The sequence below is a fragment of the Coenobita brevimanus genome, chromosome 95 (genome assembly GCF_032717465.1).
Source record: "Coenobita brevimanus isolate Jiangsu-jjx chromosome 95, ASM3271746v2, whole genome shotgun sequence".
Lineage (NCBI taxonomy): Eukaryota > Metazoa > Arthropoda > Malacostraca > Decapoda > Coenobitidae > Coenobita > Coenobita brevimanus.
The window spans coordinates 25,630,969-25,649,643 of record NC_137048.1 but is presented as its reverse complement, the minus strand read 5'-3'; the positions used below and the strand labels follow the sequence as shown (position 1 = coordinate 25,649,643).

Here is an 18,675-nt window from a genome sequence, read left to right as displayed (position 1 = left end):
GGTAACGTTCGTGCCTATGAAGCACGAGGGCTTGAGTTTGAATGCCGGCCAGACCAGTGATTAATTTGTTAAGTTTCATTCCGGACATTACATTGGTTGGCAGCGGTGTGGGATGTGAGGCAAGGTTTAGAGGGCAAGGATGTTGTTGTTGACAGCGTCTTAGGCCTTACATCCCGGTGGTGAGCTGTATGGTGTGGTCCGCAGCACCCCCATTGGTGGCCTCCATCCGCTACGCTACCATGTGTGTTCGAAACTGACCAAATTAAGCATCGGGGGAGAAAAAGAGTGATGTAATGGGGTGTATAAAAGCCCACGTTGCTTAGAGGCAAAGCTTCTTTGGCTCAGTGGTAACGTGTGTGCCTATGAAGTGCGAGGGCCAGAGTTCGAATCCGGGCCAGACCAGTGATTAATTTGTTAAGTTTCACTCTAGTCATTACAGCTTCATCTTCCCTTCACCAGAGGCAGTGCCCTGAGCATCATGCTGTCCACTGGGGGTAGCACCTCAGCCAGACATTATCACATACTACTTTCAGTTATTCCACTTTAAAGCACACACAGCAATGTTCTTCAGTCACTAGCACTGCACACAAATGATTGCAAGGGGTCTGGAACGTTATGCACGGGAGTGAGAGAACAATGCAACATGAAAGTTGTGATTATAACTGCAGGAGAGAGAGAGAGAGAGAGAGAGAGACCAGTCCAGGTGTTCAGTGGAGAAGTAGGAGATACAGGGCTTGTGCAGAAACATCAGAACAGGTTTCTGTGCATGTAAACATTGACAGCCATCTTGGTTCCAACAGGCAACAGTTGGCTTGCATGTGTGGCAGGGTGCATGGTGGGCTTTTCGTCTGCCACCTTCGCTGTTACAGCAGGAGCAATGCATCGAATGTAGGGAGACAGTCCTAACTTTTTCACTTTGTTATCACAATATTTTGATTACTGGGAGATCGGATAATGGGGATGTGCTGTGCCTGGCAGCAGTTGTACGTATGCTTTTGACTGCTGGTTGAGGACTTACCACAAAAGCATGTTTTTGACTTAACAGTGACAGAATATCAAATTAAAATAAAAAAAATATATGGTAACTTGTGCTTGTTTGCTTGTATGTTTTAATGGCTTTTATTACACAGTGTTCAGGTAGTAGTAATTTGCTCACAGTACTGTATATAATTTTCATTTTTCATTGCATATTTTAGGTGACTGAGGCAAGAGAGGAGAAGATGTGGGATGACTACAACCCCGACCTTGTCTCCTCTGCTTGCAACCTCCGCACCTCCAGTTTTGATGAACCAGATTTTACACGTACACAGTCACTGGTTAATGTGCACACACAGACATTCATCCCAGCAAATTCACCCACCCAACCTCACACTCCACCCACAATACAGCTTAATGGAAGGATTGTTAATGGAAGCACAAAAGCTGTCCTGGTGGAAACTGCATGTCAGGTGGGTATGATTCACTGAAGTCTGTTCAGTACTGTACATACTTACAGTATAAGCGATAGCTGATGGCTGATTACGACTGACCTTGCTAGTAGTAAATAAGCATAATGATGTTTCTTCACTGGTGGTGATGGAGGAAGGGAAAAGGGTGTGTAGATCAGATATTTATTCTAAGATGTTTAGTGGAGAAGTATCTAGAGAAGGGAAGGAAAGTGTATGCTGCCTTCATGGACTTGGAGAAAGCTTATGACAGAATAGATAGGCAAGGTATGTGGAAGGTATTAAGAACATATGGAGTGGAGGGGAAATTGTTGAGTGCTGTGAAGAGTATGTACGAGGGAGCTAGGGCTACGGTGCGAATGGATGGTGAGCTGAGTGAGTTCTTTGATCTCAATGTGGGACTGAAACAGGGTTGTGTGATGTCTCCATGGCTGTTTAATATATACATGGATGGGGTTGTAAAGGAGGTGCAGGGTAGGGCAGTGGATGTGGGGGTGGCTCTAATGAATGAGGGTGAGATTTGGAAGCTTCCGGTGTTGCTGTTTGCTGATGATACAGTGCTGTTGAGTGTAGATGAATGGGAGTTGCAAGGTTTGGTGAATGAATTTGGGACAGTGTGTAGGAGGAGGAATCTGAAAGTTAATGTAAACAAAAGTAAAGTTATGGTGTTTGAGAGGAATGAAGTCACAGAGTGTGCAGTGAGGTTGGATGGTGAAGATATGGAGAATGTGAGTGCATTCAAGTACTTGGGTAGTGTGATGAGTAAAGATGGAACTTTGGGGGATGAAGTGCATGAAAGGGTACAGCAGGGAAGGAAGGTTGTTGGTACACTGAAAGCAGTGATGAGAAATAGGGAGGTGAGTATGGAAGTTAAGAAGTCACTGCATGATAGTATTGTGATCCCTACCCTAATGTATGGAAGCGAGGCATGAACCTTACAAGAGGGGAACAAGTCAAGAGTGAGAGCAGTGGAAATGAGTTACTTGAGAGGAGCATGTGGAGTGATGTGGGGGGACGGGTTGGCGGGTGGGGGGGTGGGGGGCGCTGTGGGGTAGATGTGGATGTGGTTGAGAGGATTGGGACGGGTACACTGGGGTGGTTTGGACATGTGGAGGGGGTGGAGAATGGGGAACTGGCTGGGGGGGGGTGTGGGTGGGGGGGAGGGGGAGGGGGGCCAGGGGGGGTGGGGGGTTGGAGTTGGGGGGTGTGTGGGGGAGGGGGGTGAGTTGGGGGGAGGGTGGTCAGGTGGTGGGCGGCAGAGCGACTTGGAGGCGTTTTGTCTGCGGCCACCCCTTGCGGGATTGGGGCGTCGGGCTGTGGATTGATGGATGGATGGATGGATGTTATTGGTACAGTCTTGGTAACTAGATACACTTTCATCACCTAGATAGGAAACCAATCTAGGTACAGTACATGTATATGCAGTTCAGACTGAAGCTCTCACACAACAATACTGCAAGCCTTGTTTTACATCTCACATTACTTCATCCTGCTAATCAGTAGATTTTACTTGGGAAAGGGGAAAAAGAATACCGTCCATCTATTTCCTATGTACATATTTCAAAAGATGGCTGGAAGAGAAAGGTTTGCAGGCCTGGGAATTCCTTTACACTACATTTGATATGCTCTGTCTGGAAGAAGGTTACAGAAGCATCATACTTATCCCCATGCCTGCCAGGGGCTAGGCAAGGCCAGGCATGCTCATATGGTTTGATGGACTTTGGGAGGTGGATGAAAAAAAAAAAAAAATGAAGTGAAAAGAAAAACATAGATGAATGGAAGACAGGGTAGGCATGACATGAATATGATAAGTTCTCGCCAACAGAATAAAGAGTAAATGGGATTTGTTGGCGAATGATGAAGAGCAATCAGTGATTGCATAATACATTTACCCAAGGTGCATCTGTGCCAAACTGAAGTGGTATTGCACATTGGCCAGGAAGATGTAAGTCAGAGGTGAAGAGGAAAAAAAATTACTTCAGCATGCCACGTCCAGATACTCCATCACCACCAGTGAAGAAACACATACTATACATAGTCATTTCATGTGTGGAGCACTATAACACCTCTGTTATAGCCACGGCGCATGACTCTGAGGCTGTCATTATCGTACCCTAGCAACCTACCATTCAAAAGTGCATCCGATTTCGTATCATATAATACACGAATCATACTATTATGCATGAATATAGTATACACGAACATGTTATACACTAATCACATGCTTCTCGTATTAGACATGAAATCAAACGCACTTTTGAATGGTAGGTTGCCAGGGCACGATAATAACAACCTCAGAGTCGCGCCCGTGACTATAGAATACTATACTATAAGCCTCCCTTCTGACATACAGCCATCAAAGGTATCCTTAAACAGAAATTATCAGTCTCATGTAGCTAGGCTTGGATCAGGACATCACCCAACCCTCTCCAGCTACCAGCTTTGATCTAGGTTGGGTGGAATCACAGATGACATGTGCCCTGTTTGTACTGTAGAATAGGCCCACCCAGCACAACTAATATTATGAAACATTGCACAGCACATACCACACTAAGACACAGACATTACATCAGTAATGTAGGGAACCCGTGGGATGATTGCATTGGGGCAGTTGCTTCCCTGTGGTTGTCAGGTCTGCTGGGCCAGACATGACCAGGGTTGAGCAACAACACAGCAACATGGCTCATTTGGAGATGGATAATTCATGACCAAAGGAGGATTGCAGCTCACCTAGAAATTGAGAAAGAAGAGTAGCATACACAGATCATACAAATAATGAAAAAAAAAAACAGTGGAGACTAGGTTGTAGGTGGATGATTACCATAATTTCAGGGAGTTACTACCATGGGAGTTGTGTGAGACCCAAAGCCCAGTACCTGGCATATCACAGCATTCGCAAGTGGGGGACACAACCACATTTATACAAAGTTCATGCCAAGACTACTACATATGCATGTCTCTGCTGCACAATAATAATATGTTCCCAGTGTGAGGAGATGTAGCCTACAAGTACTTGTGCAGATATACTGGGCTGTAGGCAGAGAGGTAGACCAAGGAAGATGTAGAGTGATGTGGTGTATGCTGACCTCATATCTTTTACTAAAGAGCTGGCACATAACAGAAAGATGGAGGTGTGTTATCAGGTTAACCTATCTGATCCATGCTACATGGAAAACAAATGCCAAACAGAAAATTATAATGATCCACGACTTGTTAGCCCTGGATGGCAGCTAGCCCTGAGGGAAAACTCCTACAGTAATTTAAACCTGAGACCTTTGGTAAGGGCATATAGTCCTTAAAAAAAAAAAGGAGGGGGGGGACTCTACTCTCTGGTGGCACATCATGATATTGGCACAATATGGCACTTATTATCGCCTTATTGTCATCAGCTTGAGACAAGTGGCTTACACATACATGTATGGCTTAAGCCTTCAAAAATGTAAACAAATGTTGAGTGACATGCTTAAACAGGCACGATGACTATGTCAATTTTTAAGTCACCAAGAAAAGTGTACAAAAAAGATGAGATCTCTACCCTCAGATAGTCGTACTTTTACTTCATCTATCTATCTATCTATTGCCAGACGCCTCAATCCCGTTTGGGGTGGCCACAAACAAATCGCCTCCAAGTCGCCCTGTCCCCCGCCATTTCACTCCCCTGCTCCCAACTCACACCCCCCTCTTTCATATACCTCTCCACCCCATCTCTCCATCTCATCCTCGGCCTCCCCCTCCCTCTTTCCCCCTCCACCTCACTCACATGCACTCTCTTCGTCAGTCTTTCACCCTCCATCCTCTCCACATGGCCAAACCACCTCAGTGTGTTCCTCATAACACTTCCTATCACATCCACATCAACACCACAACGCTCCTTTATATCCTCATTCGTCAGCCTGTCTCTCCATGTGACTCCACAGGCTCCTCTTAAATAACTCATTTCCACAGCTCTCACTCTTGACTTGTGTCCTTCCAACAACGTCCAAGCTTCAATTCCGTACGTTAGAGTTGGTATCACAATACTGTCATGTAGTAACTTTTTCACTTCCATGCTCACTTCCCTGTTTCTTATCACTGCTTTCAAAGAACCAGCAACTTTTCTTCCCTGCTGTACCCTTTCAAGCACTTCACCCTCCAAACCTCCATCCTTACTCATCACACTACCCAAGTACTTAAACGTACTCACATTTTCCAATTCCTCACCATCCAACCTCGCTGTACATTCACTGACTTCACCTCTCTCAAAGACCATCACTTTACTCTTCCCTACATTCACCTTTAGATTCCGTTTCTTACACACTCTCTCAAACTCATCCACCAAGCCTTGCAGCTCCCCTTCGTCTTCACTCAACAACACAGTATCATCTGCAAACAACAGTACAGGGAGTTTCCAAACACTATCCTCTCTCACCAGGGCCACTCCAACATCCACTACCCTACCTTGTACCTCTTTTATTACCCCATCCATGTACAGATTGAACAACCATGGAGACATGACACATCCCTGTTTCAACCTAACTTTCAAAGAGAAAAATTCACTTAGGTCACCATCCACACGCACTGCAGCCTTCGCACCATCGTACATACTCTTCACAGCATTCAACAACTTCCCATCTACTCCATATATTCTTAACACTTTCCACAATCCTAGTCTATCCACCCTGTCATATGCTTTCTCCAAATCCATGAAAGCCGCATACAACTTCTTTCCCTTCTCTAGAAACTTTTCCACTAAAGATCTGAGAATGAATATCTGATCTACACAACCTCTTCCCTTCCTAAAGCCTCCCTGTTCTTCTCCAACTAATTTCTCTGTTCTTTCTCTAACTCTGTCAATAAGTATCCTACCATACACTTTTCCTATTATACTAAGAAGACAAATGCCCCTATGATTACCACACACTTCTTTTTCCCCTTTTCCTTTGTACAAGGGAATAATTATACCTGACTTCCAATCCTCCGGGGACTCTACCTTCCTCCCAGGCCAATCTGCACATCTTCCACATCCATTCTACTACTATCTCTCCCCCATGCTTCAGCATTTCACCACACACTCCATCAATTCCTGGGGCTTTCCCTGATTTAACTTTCTTCATTGCTTCCACAACTTCTCTCGTACTGATTTCTTCCTGTCTTCTCACCTCCCTCCTTCTCCCAGCCATTCCCCAGCCACTTATACTCGCATTACTTCCATCCTCCACGTTCAACAATTCCTTAAAGTGTTCTCTCCATCTGCTCACTTTTTCTCCCTTCTCCACTAGTAATCTACCATTTTTATCTTTCACTCCCCTGCTAACTTCACTTCCACCCTGTCTTACTCTTTTCACCTCTTTCCAAAACATTTTCTTACAGTCCCTCCACTTTAAACTCAAATTCCTTCCAAATTCCTCATCCACTCTCTTCTTACTCTCTCTTACTAATCTTTTCACCCTTCTCTTTCTTTCTACATATAACTCTCTCTTCCGTCTCTCAACTTCTTCCATGCCCATATTTCTCATCCATTCATTGTATGCTTTCTTCTTTTGTGCCACAGCCCGTTTCACCTCTTCAGTCCACCACGCTGTTCCTTGCACCCCCCTCTGTCTTCTCTTCCTTCCACACACCACATCACATGCTGCACATATTTCTTCTGTAAATATTCTACACACACCTTCCACGTCCCCCATCTGCTCTACTTCATATTTGCCCAATCGTTCCTCCACTTCTCTCTTATACTCTGCCTTTTTCTCATCCTCTTGTAACCTTTCCACTCTCCTTGCAACTACTCCTTCCTCTTGTCTTTCCCTTCTTCTATTCCTCCATCTTACTTGAACTTTAATTCTGGCCACCACCAAGTAGTGGTCAGAAAGTCCACTCCCCCAACCTCTAAAAACTCTTGCATCCAATATACATCTTCGCATCCTTTCATCCACACACACATAATCAATCATTGCCTTCCTTTCACTCAGTTCACCACCCACCCTTCTCATCACTCGCCATGTATACCTGTGGATCATTTTATGCCTGAAGAGGGTATTAGCTATCAGCAACCCCCTCCCAGCACAAATGTCCACTAACGCACTTTTACTTCATGTTATTGTAAAAACTTAAAGGGAGCTGCAAGGATAAATACTATTACATTGCAAGCTCCATGGAATTATAACACCTCTCCTAGAAGAATACCTCACTCCCACTGAATATATGTGCAACTAAGAGGTTTGAAAGTGAAACGTTTCTCTTAGCTGCCAACACAACCTCCATCAATGGTAGTAAATTAGATAAAGATGGAGATATTCACATGGTGGTAACAATATAACTTCATGACTCAGTGTCCTGTTATACAAATCCCACTTAGCTTCCCCTTTATCCCCCCAAAGGAGGAGGATGGACTGTTTGAGGAGGGGGACTTCAGCCAGAAATACACCAGGTTCATATCCAACTGAACCTGGGGTCATAACAACACCAGTAACACACTAGACTCCCAGACAAATCTCCAGTTGAATGAATTTTTACAGGAAAGAGTGGACTGAAATTGTGTCTGAAATGTTCATGGGGTAAATAATGTTTTGATTGAATTTAGGGTCTTTTAATCTTTAGCAGTGTCTCCTCCTTTGCAGGCGAGTGACTCCGGCAGTGATTGCACTGAAGAATCTGAGCCTGAGTCTGTCATTGAAGTAATCAGACTTTCCCCTGCTACACGTGAGAGGTTTGCAGGGATGTCCAAGGGAGGCAAGGTACCAGCATATGTTGCAGTTTCAACAAAGGAACCATGTAATGGGATGGGAGAGAATAGTCAGCAGCCTCCTCCACGTCCACCCACACCAGATAACACCTCACACCCACTCAGTGTTAAAGAAAGAGTGTGCTTATCACCAACTAAACGTGTTTATAAAGGCTCTCCAAGAACTCTGAGAAATAGAAGAAAGCTTCCAAAGATACATAATGGGAAAGTTGTGAGGTTTGACAAACAAGAACTTCTAGCACCTCAGAACAGATCACAACAACAAGAGTCAGCAGCCATCACTTCCAGCAACAGGAGTGCCAAACTCTCACCTCTAAAACATAAGAAGAACAATTACTGTGAAATTACTCCCCCTCCAAAACCTCCTCGAACATTTAGCCAAACATCCATTGCCGGCGGAGCTCGTCTCCCAGTGCTCAGTTCAAACAGCTGTCCCTCAGGTTTCTTCCCACCTTCACCAGCAGATAAACACCCTGGGGGCTGTGCAGTCACCTCTCAAAAAGTGTATCCTAGGGCCCCTTTAGCTGAGGATGAGGTGAGAGACGCATACAGTGGCAGTTCTGAGGATCCCAGTGGCCCCACATCTCATAGAAGCAACATAAATTCTTCTCTGATTGAGAGTGACATCTGACCTCAGCCCCCGATATGGCTCTCTAATGCACTGGATAGTAATGGAGCCATATCAGTTGGTCAGACACAGAATGACAGTTTTTACTCATGGAAAGTAGGCAGATATGGATAATTAATGAGCAAAATACATAACTTGGTGCTATTAATGTTTAAGTAGACATCTTTAACTGTCACTGCTCCAACTGCATACTGTACTGCTTATAACAAATACACAGTATTATTTCATTAATAGGCTTAATGTCACACCATTTACTGTTTAAATGTGATGTCTTATTAAATCCATTTTTCTGAATTGTAATAACAGTATTAATGTCATTCAAGAAATGTTGTCATCACTAATGCCATAAATAAGTAAGTGACTACAGTGTTTCTAACTTTTATATAAGCTTCTTCTTGGGCAACATATTATGACATGGCTAAGGTAGGAAAATTTCCATGTCTACAGAAATATCTTCCTTGTCACTAGAAAGGTAACAGATTTTGAAATCTGTTGCTGTATAATTCAGCAGTGTGCAGTCACATACAGTAGTTTGGATGTTAAGAGGATGCTGCTTGAAACTGTTGTATTGCTGACACTCTTGAGAAGAACTGAAAACTAGGCACTCACTGACATAAAGCTTTGTAGGTTACGCGCTGTAGAAATGACCTTTGTCAGTACAGCTGAAGGTATAAACATGATGGGTTATGCAAGTAATAAAGAACTGTGTATGAAAATTGCATATGAAAAGACATACTATCAGCACCCATTTTCAATGTCCACCACAGGATAGGAACATATGCATCATGAGTTACGTATGCTAACCAAGAAGCCTGTGCAGCTGCAAGTAATAGAGAAAGTTAGGGCTATTCTGGCATGGAAAAAGGAGGAACGAGTGATATGAGGAATGACTGAATGGGTAAACAGAAATATATTGAGGTGGTATGGACATACCATATGAAAGAATACACATGGAAAAGGTGCCAAAGGAAGCCTTCGAATGTGAGATTACAGTTAAAATTAGAAGAATTATACCTCTTGTGGTATGGAAGAAGAGACTGGAGCAGTACATTGAGCCCTTGTTTTATGCAGGTATTGTAGGGGAGTAAGGTCCCCATGTAAAGGAATTCCACACAAGTGGTTCCAAAAGATACAGTACATTGTTATATATATATTTTTTTTTTATGCGAGGAAGAAGGAACCAAAGGCCATGAGCCCGCAGTAACAGTTCCCTCCAAGAGAAAAACAAAATACAATAGAGAGCCAAATTCAAGATCCGATCATTTTGAGATGCCTGGACACACTACGTTTGAAAGACTGGAGATCATAGGCAGCAGGAAATACAGACAGAGGGAGACAGTTCCAGAGCTGACCTGTTGCATAAATGAAAGACTGGGAGTAACGGTTAACTCTTGCATTAGAGAGTTGGACAGAAAAGGGATGAGAGTTTGCTGCCAGACGTGTGCTACGCGCCCGTCATAGAGGTGGAGGAATGCAAGCAGACAGTTCAGAGGAGCAGTGACCATTAAAGTAGCGATAGAAAAGAGATAAAGATGCAACAGTGCGGCGAAGAGTCAGAGGTTGGAGTCAGTAAGAGGAGGAGAGTTAATGAGACGAAAAGCCTTTGACTCCACCCTATTGAGAAGAGCTGTATGTGGGGAGCCTCCCCACACATGAGAGTTGTACTCCACACAGGGGCGGATAAAACCCCTGTATAGAGTCAACAATTGTGCAGGGGTAAAGAAAGAGCGGAGTCGGCTTAGCACACCCAATCTCTTGGAAGCAGATTTTACAAGAGATGTAATATGATCTTTCCAAGATAAGTCCCAAGTAAATGAAACCCCAAGCATGTTCAAGGATGATGCAGGATTAAGCTGAATATTATTAAACATTAGTGGGTATACCTGTGGAAGATTTTGTCGGGTTGATAGGTGTAAGAACTGAGTCTTAGATGCATTAAAGACAACCATATTATTTTTACCCCAGTCAGAGATATGAGCCAAGTCAGACATTAGGTGTGCCATAGCCTCATCCCTTGTTTCTTGAAGTAACTGTTGAGATGGGCGTTGCGGGAACCGAATGGAAAGGTGAAGGGTGGAGTCATCAGCGTATGAGTGGATAGGGTTAGATGTACAGCTTAGAAGATCATTGATGAATAAAAGGAAGAGAGTTGGTGATAGGACAGAGCCCTGAGGAACACCACTGTTGATAGATCTAGGAGAAGAACGATGGCCGTCTACAACAGCGGCTCCAGAACAACCAGAAAGGAAGCTAGCGATGAAGGCACAGATAGAAGGATAGAAACCGTAGGAGGGCAGTTTGGAAATTAAAGATTTTTGCCAGACTCGATCGAAAGCCTTTGAGATGTCAAGTGCAATGGCAAAGCTTTCGCCAAAGTCCCGAAAGGAGGATGACCAGGAGTCTGAAAGGTAGGTGAGAAGATCGCCAGTGGAGCGTCCCTGACGGAACCCATACTGACGATCGGAAAGAAGGTTGTGATAGGAAAGATGCCTTAAAATTTTTCTATTAAGAATTGACTCGAAAACTTTTGAAATACAGGACATTAAAGCAATTGGACGATAGTTGGAGGGTTGGGAGTGGTCACTCTTCTTTGGGACTGGCTGAATGAGAGCAAACTTCCAGGAAGAAGGAAAGGTACAAGTTGACAGACAAAGGCGAAATAGTTTGCCTAGGCAGGGTGTAAGCACAGACGCACAGTTCTTGAGAACAACAGGAGGGACCCCATCAGGCCCATATGCCTTGTTAGTACTGAAGTCAGTGATGGCAGAAAATACATCAACTGAAGAAATTTTAATGTCAGCCATGAGGAAGTCAGAGGGGGGAAGTGATGGAGGAACAGCACTGGAATCGTCTAAGGTGGAATTGGAGGAGAAAGTCTGTGTGAAGAGATCTGCTTTATCAGTAGAAGAAATAGCTACAGAAAAATCAGAGTAGAAAAGAGGAGGGAAGAATGATGAGGTAAAGTTGTTAGAAAGATTTTTGGCAAGGTGCCAGAAGGAGCGGGAAGAATTCGAGTTGGAGAGTTGAGAGCATTTAGTATGGATGAAATTATTTTTAGTAGAGCGAAGAACAGACTTAGCACGATTCCGGGCAGAAACCTAAAGATTATGTGATTCAGGGGTGGGTTTGGCTCCGGTACCTTTTGTAGGCCTTCTCCTTGTTGCGGACAGCATTAGAACAAGCGTGATTAAACCAAGGCTTTCTTGCGTTAGTCAAAGGATATGAGAAAGGAATGTATGCTTCCATGCCCGAGAGAATAACCTCCGTAATGCGCAAGGCACACTCAGATGGCTCACGGCCATGGAAGCAATAATCATTCCAGGGAAAATCAAAGAAGTACTGCCTGAGGGCCACCCAGTCCGCGGCTCCAAAATGCCACAGACGACGTTTCCCTGGAGGGTCCACAGGCCGTACCGGAGTGATAGGACAGGTTAAGGTAATAAGGTTGTGATCGGAGGAGCCCAACGGAGAGAAAAGATTAACAGAGTAAGCAGAAGGATTAGTTGTGAGGAAGAGGTCAAGTATGTTGGAGCTCTCTCCAAGGTGGTCAGGGATACGGGTAGGGTGCTGTACAAGCTGCTCTAGGTCATTAAGGATAGAAAAGATGTAGGCTTGTTCACCAGGTGGATCCGTGAAAGGAGAGGAGAGCCAAAGGTGGTGGTGAACATTGAAATCTCCAAGAATGGAGATTTCAGAGAAAGGAGAAATGGACAGATTGTGTTCCATCGTAGAAGTAAGATAGTCGAAGAATTTTTGATAGTCAGTAGAATTAGGGGATAAGTAAACAGCACAGATATATTTAGTCAGAGAATGACAGGAAAGCCGAAGCCAGAGTGTGGAGAATTCAGAAGAATCAAGTTCAGGAACACGAGAGCAAGATAAGTCGTTGCGTATGTATACACAACAGCCACCTTTGGCTTTGAAATGAGTATAGAGAAAGTAGGAGGATACAGAAAAGGGTTTGCTGTCAGTTGCCTCAGACAGCTGAGTCTCCGTTAGAAAAAGAAGGTGAGGTTTAGAGGAGGAGAGGTGGTGCTCTACAGAGCGAAAGTTAGATGAAAGGCCGCGAATGTTGCAGAAATGAAGAAGAAGAGAGTCAGACAGTGGTTCCAGGCACCTCGAGTCGTCACCAGGAGAGGGGCAGATGGAGGGGGCATTTATATGGCTAAGGTGGGGGAAGCCATCCAAAAATTATTAAGAAGTTCCTATTATGGCCATCTTGGAAGCTGTACCTCCATCTAACATGTACACAAATGCACAATGATCATCATTTGGCATGTTAAATACTGATTGTACAAGAATAATGGTAATAAGAGTGGATATTAAGCTAACCTTGACACAGTAGCAGAGATGAATAATTTGTCTTGGAAAGCGGGCATCTGAGGCTGAGGGGCTTGGCATAAGTTTCTCTGGCCTTCACACTTGCAACAACACCATCAGTGGGCACTCCTGCTTCATGCTGGATGCACATGTATTTAACTCCTTCCAGGCTGATTCTTTGTAAGGCAGTTTACTTCTCCTAAGTCATAGTTTTGTAACCACTGTATGTGGTACCTCACATGAGGCTTGCAGCTTGGCTTGTTCAGAACTCCATTGTGCTTCATATGAGGTCTGCAGCAATCTTTTTTTTCAGTCTTGATCAGTACCTTATTTGCTACATACGGTCTTGTTTCAGCATCCTTCAGCCAGCCCAGCCTGATGGCATACTCTGCAGTTGTTTTATTAATTTGTTAAAATACAATGTCCGCTGCTTGTTCTCCGGTGTCTAAGTGTTTGAAAATGTTCTACTTCATTTTCAGTAGTGAGCAACATCCATCAGTCCTTGCAACTTTACTGAGGGTCAGTCAAGGTTGGGACACAATACAGTACATGGCCAGCATGGGTGAAAGGGGCAGCAGAAGGAGGCCCAGAGCAGTGTGTGTACATGTGTCAAGGCCATGAGGTCAATGTCTTGTGACTACCATGTCATTGCACGAATATTTTAATTGTTGAAAGCAGCAATCCAAGGTTTGTTGCCTCAATCTTTCTGCATAAACTGTGGAATGGCCAGTGTAAAGGGCAGAAAAGAAGAGATTAGGGGTGCTGCATAAAGGATAGTTAGTATAAACCAAGCCCACATACAGCAAGGTCCCACCATATACTGTATTGTTAAGAGTGAAAAAGGAGACGAGTGTAATATGGAAGAAGAGAGTGGAGCAGTATATTGGTGAGAAAGAAGGAAGAGGAGTGTTTAAGAGAGTGAGAGATATGTGAAGATAAATTAGACAGGAGGCGGTTCTCTGATTCCCAGGAGGAAGTAAGGAATCAAGAGATGATGATGATGATGATGATGTTGTATTTCTCAACAGTCTTGAGATTTTCCCGACACAGGTCATAACATCTTGGTCCAGCAGAAATAATGAAAATTTTCCCTGTTTGTTTTGACACTGGACATTATTATTCAGGGTGTCATATGACCAACTGGGTGCTATTTAGGCAGAGCACACTCAGTATTAGCTGGATGTTGCCACATCATAAGATTATTACTATGTGCTGCAAATGCCATGTTATGTGTTGATCCTAGGTTTTGCAACTATTTTGTCAAACGATATGATCTTTCCACCAGAAGGTATTATGATGCAAGTTAATCCACAGCTACAGTGGCTGAGTGGTTAGCATCACCGACTATGAAGCTGCTGGCCCAACAATGTCAGGGCTTTAATCCTGGTGCAAGGAGCTGGCATCATGAACTCATGTGTCCATCCATCCTTTGATAGATGACAGCTAAAATTGAATGCGTGGGGTAACACCTAGGAAAGGTAGCTGTGGTAACTGAATGATGCAGTGACATTGTATCTCAGGGTAGTGGATGTAAACCCACTACAAGGTCAAAGACCTAACATATGGAGATGATCCCCATGGCTAAGCACCTCATGGCATCTTCCCTCACCTTTATCTTTCTCTTGCTCCCTACCTGCCTCCTCACCTACTTAGCTACCTCTCACCTACCTCACCATCTACTTCCCAGCCTGTCTACCTCTGAACCTGTCTTCCTGCCTACATCCCACTCAAATTCCATGCTAACTCCCTGACTATCTACCTGCAAACCTACCTCCTGGCCTACTTTGTTGCATACCTTCCAGTTTATGTATCTACTGACCTACTGTCCTCCCCACCTACCAACCTCCTTATGTTCTTCCCTGCCTACCTACCTCCCTGCCTACCTAATCATTTACCTCTACCACCTAATGAGGTAGCAATACTAGCATGTATTTGAGGCTTTTGTTGATTTCCAGTGTGGTGTATGAAAAGTGTGATATGGACATGAATTAATGCATTTTGAACAACCTTTTCAATGGTAGCAACATTATTCCAATACTCCCATAAATAAAGAAGTTTTTTTCATGGTCTCAAACTTTTTTGGTCACTAATTCATTATGAACTTGGTTTTGACCACTCCAATGAGGGCACACTGTCAAGTAGAGAGGATTCATTTGACACCTCAGCTATCAAAATCAGTCCATTACTGTGGCCTCTAGTGCCTGAACAGAGAGACGGATGGAGAACTTTTTCTGAACCAACCCATCTAAGGCCCTCGACACTGTCTTCAGGAAGAAAATCATTGTTAAATCCTGACCAGAGCTGCACCATACAAGCCTCTTTAGCCTAAGAATAAAAAAAATCACTTACACAGTGTTATACAATATCAAGGGGCATCATCCTTACGTGTCAAGTGGGGTTGGTGGAGGATTAGTGTCCCTCCCTGTAAAACAATTAACTCTAAGCCCTTGACCACCCCGTTTGGGATACATGGCGTCTGGCAATGAATGAATGAATGAAAATTCCCTCAGCATGAGATAGACTACATCAGTATGAAGAAGTGGGGACTCCTCTTGACATTATACTTCCTGTGTGTTACGTTTTTAAAATAAAGATATAGCAACTGTGATAAGGATTACATCCTATGAAAGGAGGGTCTACAATTATTTGTATCTTTGAATATTAGATAGATTAAAAGGTAGATAGATAGATAGATAGTTAGACTGATAGATAGATAGATAGATAGATAGTTAGACTGATAGATAGATAGACAGATTGATAGATTTTTATACAGTAATTATATTTATACCATATTTACATTTATATAAATATGTATGTATGTGTGTATATATCCCATTGGAGCCCAGTGTCCTTAGTATGGGACGGAACTTGGAATTTTTAAAAGTTAATGAGGTAGGGAACCCCCAGGTAGGGACCTAATGAACTTCATGACTATGAGCCGATAGGCGGAGAGTGGTACGTTTAGCACCTTGCCAGCAGAATCCCTCGCCCAATAACTCTGGGAGCCAGTGGGTTAAAGACTGGTGAATCTATCAGTTTCTTTAACCCATTGGAGCCCAGTGTCCTCAGTATAGGACAGAACTGGGAATTTTCAAAAGTTAATAAGGTAGGGAACCCCTGGGTAGGGACCTAATGAGCTTCACGAGTATGAGCTGATAGGCGAAGGGCAGTACACTTAGCACCCCGCCAGCAGAATCCCTCACCCAGGAACTCTGGGAGCCAATGGGATATGTACAGCGTACCCAGGGCTGGATTAAAGGAGGAGCAGGGAGCCCTGGGGTCCCCCAGATTATAAGGATCCCTACAAGATGAGTAAACACTGATCATAGAAAATTCATGCCCTAAAATTCAAAGAACAATAGGCACTGTTACGTATACTGTATAGGACAGGTTTAGTTTAAAAGTGTGGTGGGTGTTTATACAACTGAGCTCTGCCAAAACTGTATTAGTCTTGAGGAGCCTCTGCAAGGTGTTGTGCCCAAAGGTCCACACAATTCTACAGTTACCCCTATCCTGCAGCCCACCATCCTCCTTTTGGAGGATAGGAAAGTAGATGAGGGATGTTTGTGTAAACAGGTGGTTGAACTGCCTGTTTATAAAGGTACTGCCACACTGAAGGAGACCCTCTTTGGCACCAGAGGTATAAAATATGGATTCTTGATTTCACTGTGCCACGGATTGTTCGTTATCATCATCATTTTCAACACACAACGGTTCCAGTGTTGGCATGGAAATTTTTCACCCTGTCCTTGGTTGGGAATAGAGTTCAAGATGAGGATGATGATGATAGTGATGATGATGATGATGATGATGATGATGATGATGATGATGATGATGAGAAGGAGGAGGAGGAGGAGGAGGAGGAGGATCCTGATCTGGTCAGTAAGAAGTAAAATAGGTAAAAGTATACAGCCAATCCCATTATACCTACTGCAAGATGTATGGTCCCGAGGCTAGGCTACTGTGGTACAGTACATTTATGGGCAGATGTGGTAGGTGGTGGGGACCATCATCAACTCACTTGATGTAGTGCTGCCTACTTCTTCCTTCACCTTTAACATTCTTTATCTGTGTCTGCCCTCTTCTCTTCCTATTTCTTTCATTTTTCCTGTCACTTTTCATTACCCTTCTTTCCTTTTCAGATACCTGTCTATGACAATGTTATACCGACCTACCTTTCTATCAGTGTTATACCTACCTACTTTCCTACCTACCTCTACGTGCCTACCTTCCTACCTTCATACCTACCTGTCAACCACATTACTAACCTATCTGCTTGCCTACCTACTAACTTACTTACCTTATTGTTATGCTAGGTGTTCTTAGGTCGACCTCTCGTCCTTAGAACACTAGCTACTGAACCAGGGTTCTCTTTTGAGACCAGAACTAGAATACACAAGAGGAACAGGGCATAAGAACTCGGCTGATCAACCTTACACATATATTACCTTAGTTACAATCAGTACAGTACAATGACAATAGTATACACAGACAGGTTAAGGGGGGGGGCACACAATTAGGTTGGTAGGCTCTGGCCTGGGCTGTTGTGGGGCTGGGCTGCTAATAGGTGGCACCTGGGTGTGGGAGGTAGCTCATCAGGTGTGCCTTCCCGTAGGAGGCATGGGACTGCTGCCAGCGGCGGTGTCATCCGGACAGGGCTGCTGTCGGTGTGGAGGGAGGCCCTTCCCTGGTGGGGCCTCTACGGGGAAGGCGGCCCTCTGGACTAGGGCCGAACAGGGCAAGTAGGTGTGCTTGCCTCTGCCTGCTCCTAGAGGAGGGCTGCCTGCTGGTGGGGCTGGGGAGGTCACACGCCAGAGTCCTAGGGGTGCCCCTGAGTGTCTGGGGGTTGCGGTCTCCGCAGGGTTGAGCTGCCATCAGGAGCTGCCTGTGGTGTTCCTTCCTTGTGAAGTCTGTCAGCAGGGGCGTCGTCCGGGGTCTGGCTGCAGGGAAGGGACCCCCAGGCTTGTGATGGGCCCTCACCACGGCTCCTCTAGCTGCAACTCCTCTGGGGGGCAGCACCTGTGGGGAGAGAGAGAAGGGCATCCCACTCAGTCTCTGGATGGGTGGTGGGCTGAGCCAGGGACTTCCTCCAAAGAGGTAGTCTAAAGGGCAGTGGACGAAGGGTGTACAGTGACCATCACTACGGTTCTGCCTTTCTCTGGGTTGCCAGCCGAAGTGCATACGGTGGCTGTCACTTCCTTCCCGGTGCGTACAGTGGCCGTCACCACGGAGCTGCAGGGGCCAACAGCTGAAGAGCGTACAGTGGCCATCCCTCCCTTCCCAGAGCGTACAGTGCCCGTCACTGCGGTGCTGCTTGGGACTGTACTAGGACAAGTCCCACCCTGATCCTGGAGAGGGCTGGCCCAGCTGCATTGTAGTCTGCCAGGTCGGCGTTCCTGCTGGTGGCCATGTTGAGGGGAAGAGGGGCGCAGGGTCGTGGGGAACCTAGGCCCATCTCACGCGGGCCTTGTGCTCTCCCTATGTGCCTCCCCATAGTCTCTTCCTGGGGTGGGTGTTGGGCTGTGGGTCCTTCCTGGGGTGGGTGTTGCGACACCCCTCCCTGG

At 44.9% G+C, this 18,675-nt stretch overlaps 1 protein-coding gene across 1 annotated transcript; it reads left to right on the top strand.

The window, feature by feature from the left end:
* Positions 1–1,201: 1,201 nt before the first annotated feature.
* Positions 1,202–8,961, top strand: LOC145413145 (uncharacterized). The gene is made up of 2 exons (XM_080282867.1): positions 1,202–1,448; positions 8,039–8,961. Exons 1-2 carry the CDS (start codon positions 1,221–1,223, stop codon positions 8,792–8,794), a joined length of 984 nt encoding a protein of 327 aa, XP_080138993.1. The 5' UTR covers positions 1,202–1,220; the 3' UTR covers positions 8,795–8,961.
* The last annotated feature ends 9,714 nt before the right edge of the window (positions 8,962–18,675 follow it).

Coding starts and splice junctions, on each gene's coding strand:
- LOC145413145 (XM_080282867.1), top strand. CDS start 1,221: ATGTGGGATGACTACAACCCCGACCTTGTCTCCTCTGCTTGCAACCTC. Junction 1,449..8,038: donor TGGTGGAAACTGCATGTCAG/GTGGGTATGATT, acceptor CCTCCTTTGCAG/GCGAGTGACTCCGGCAGTGA.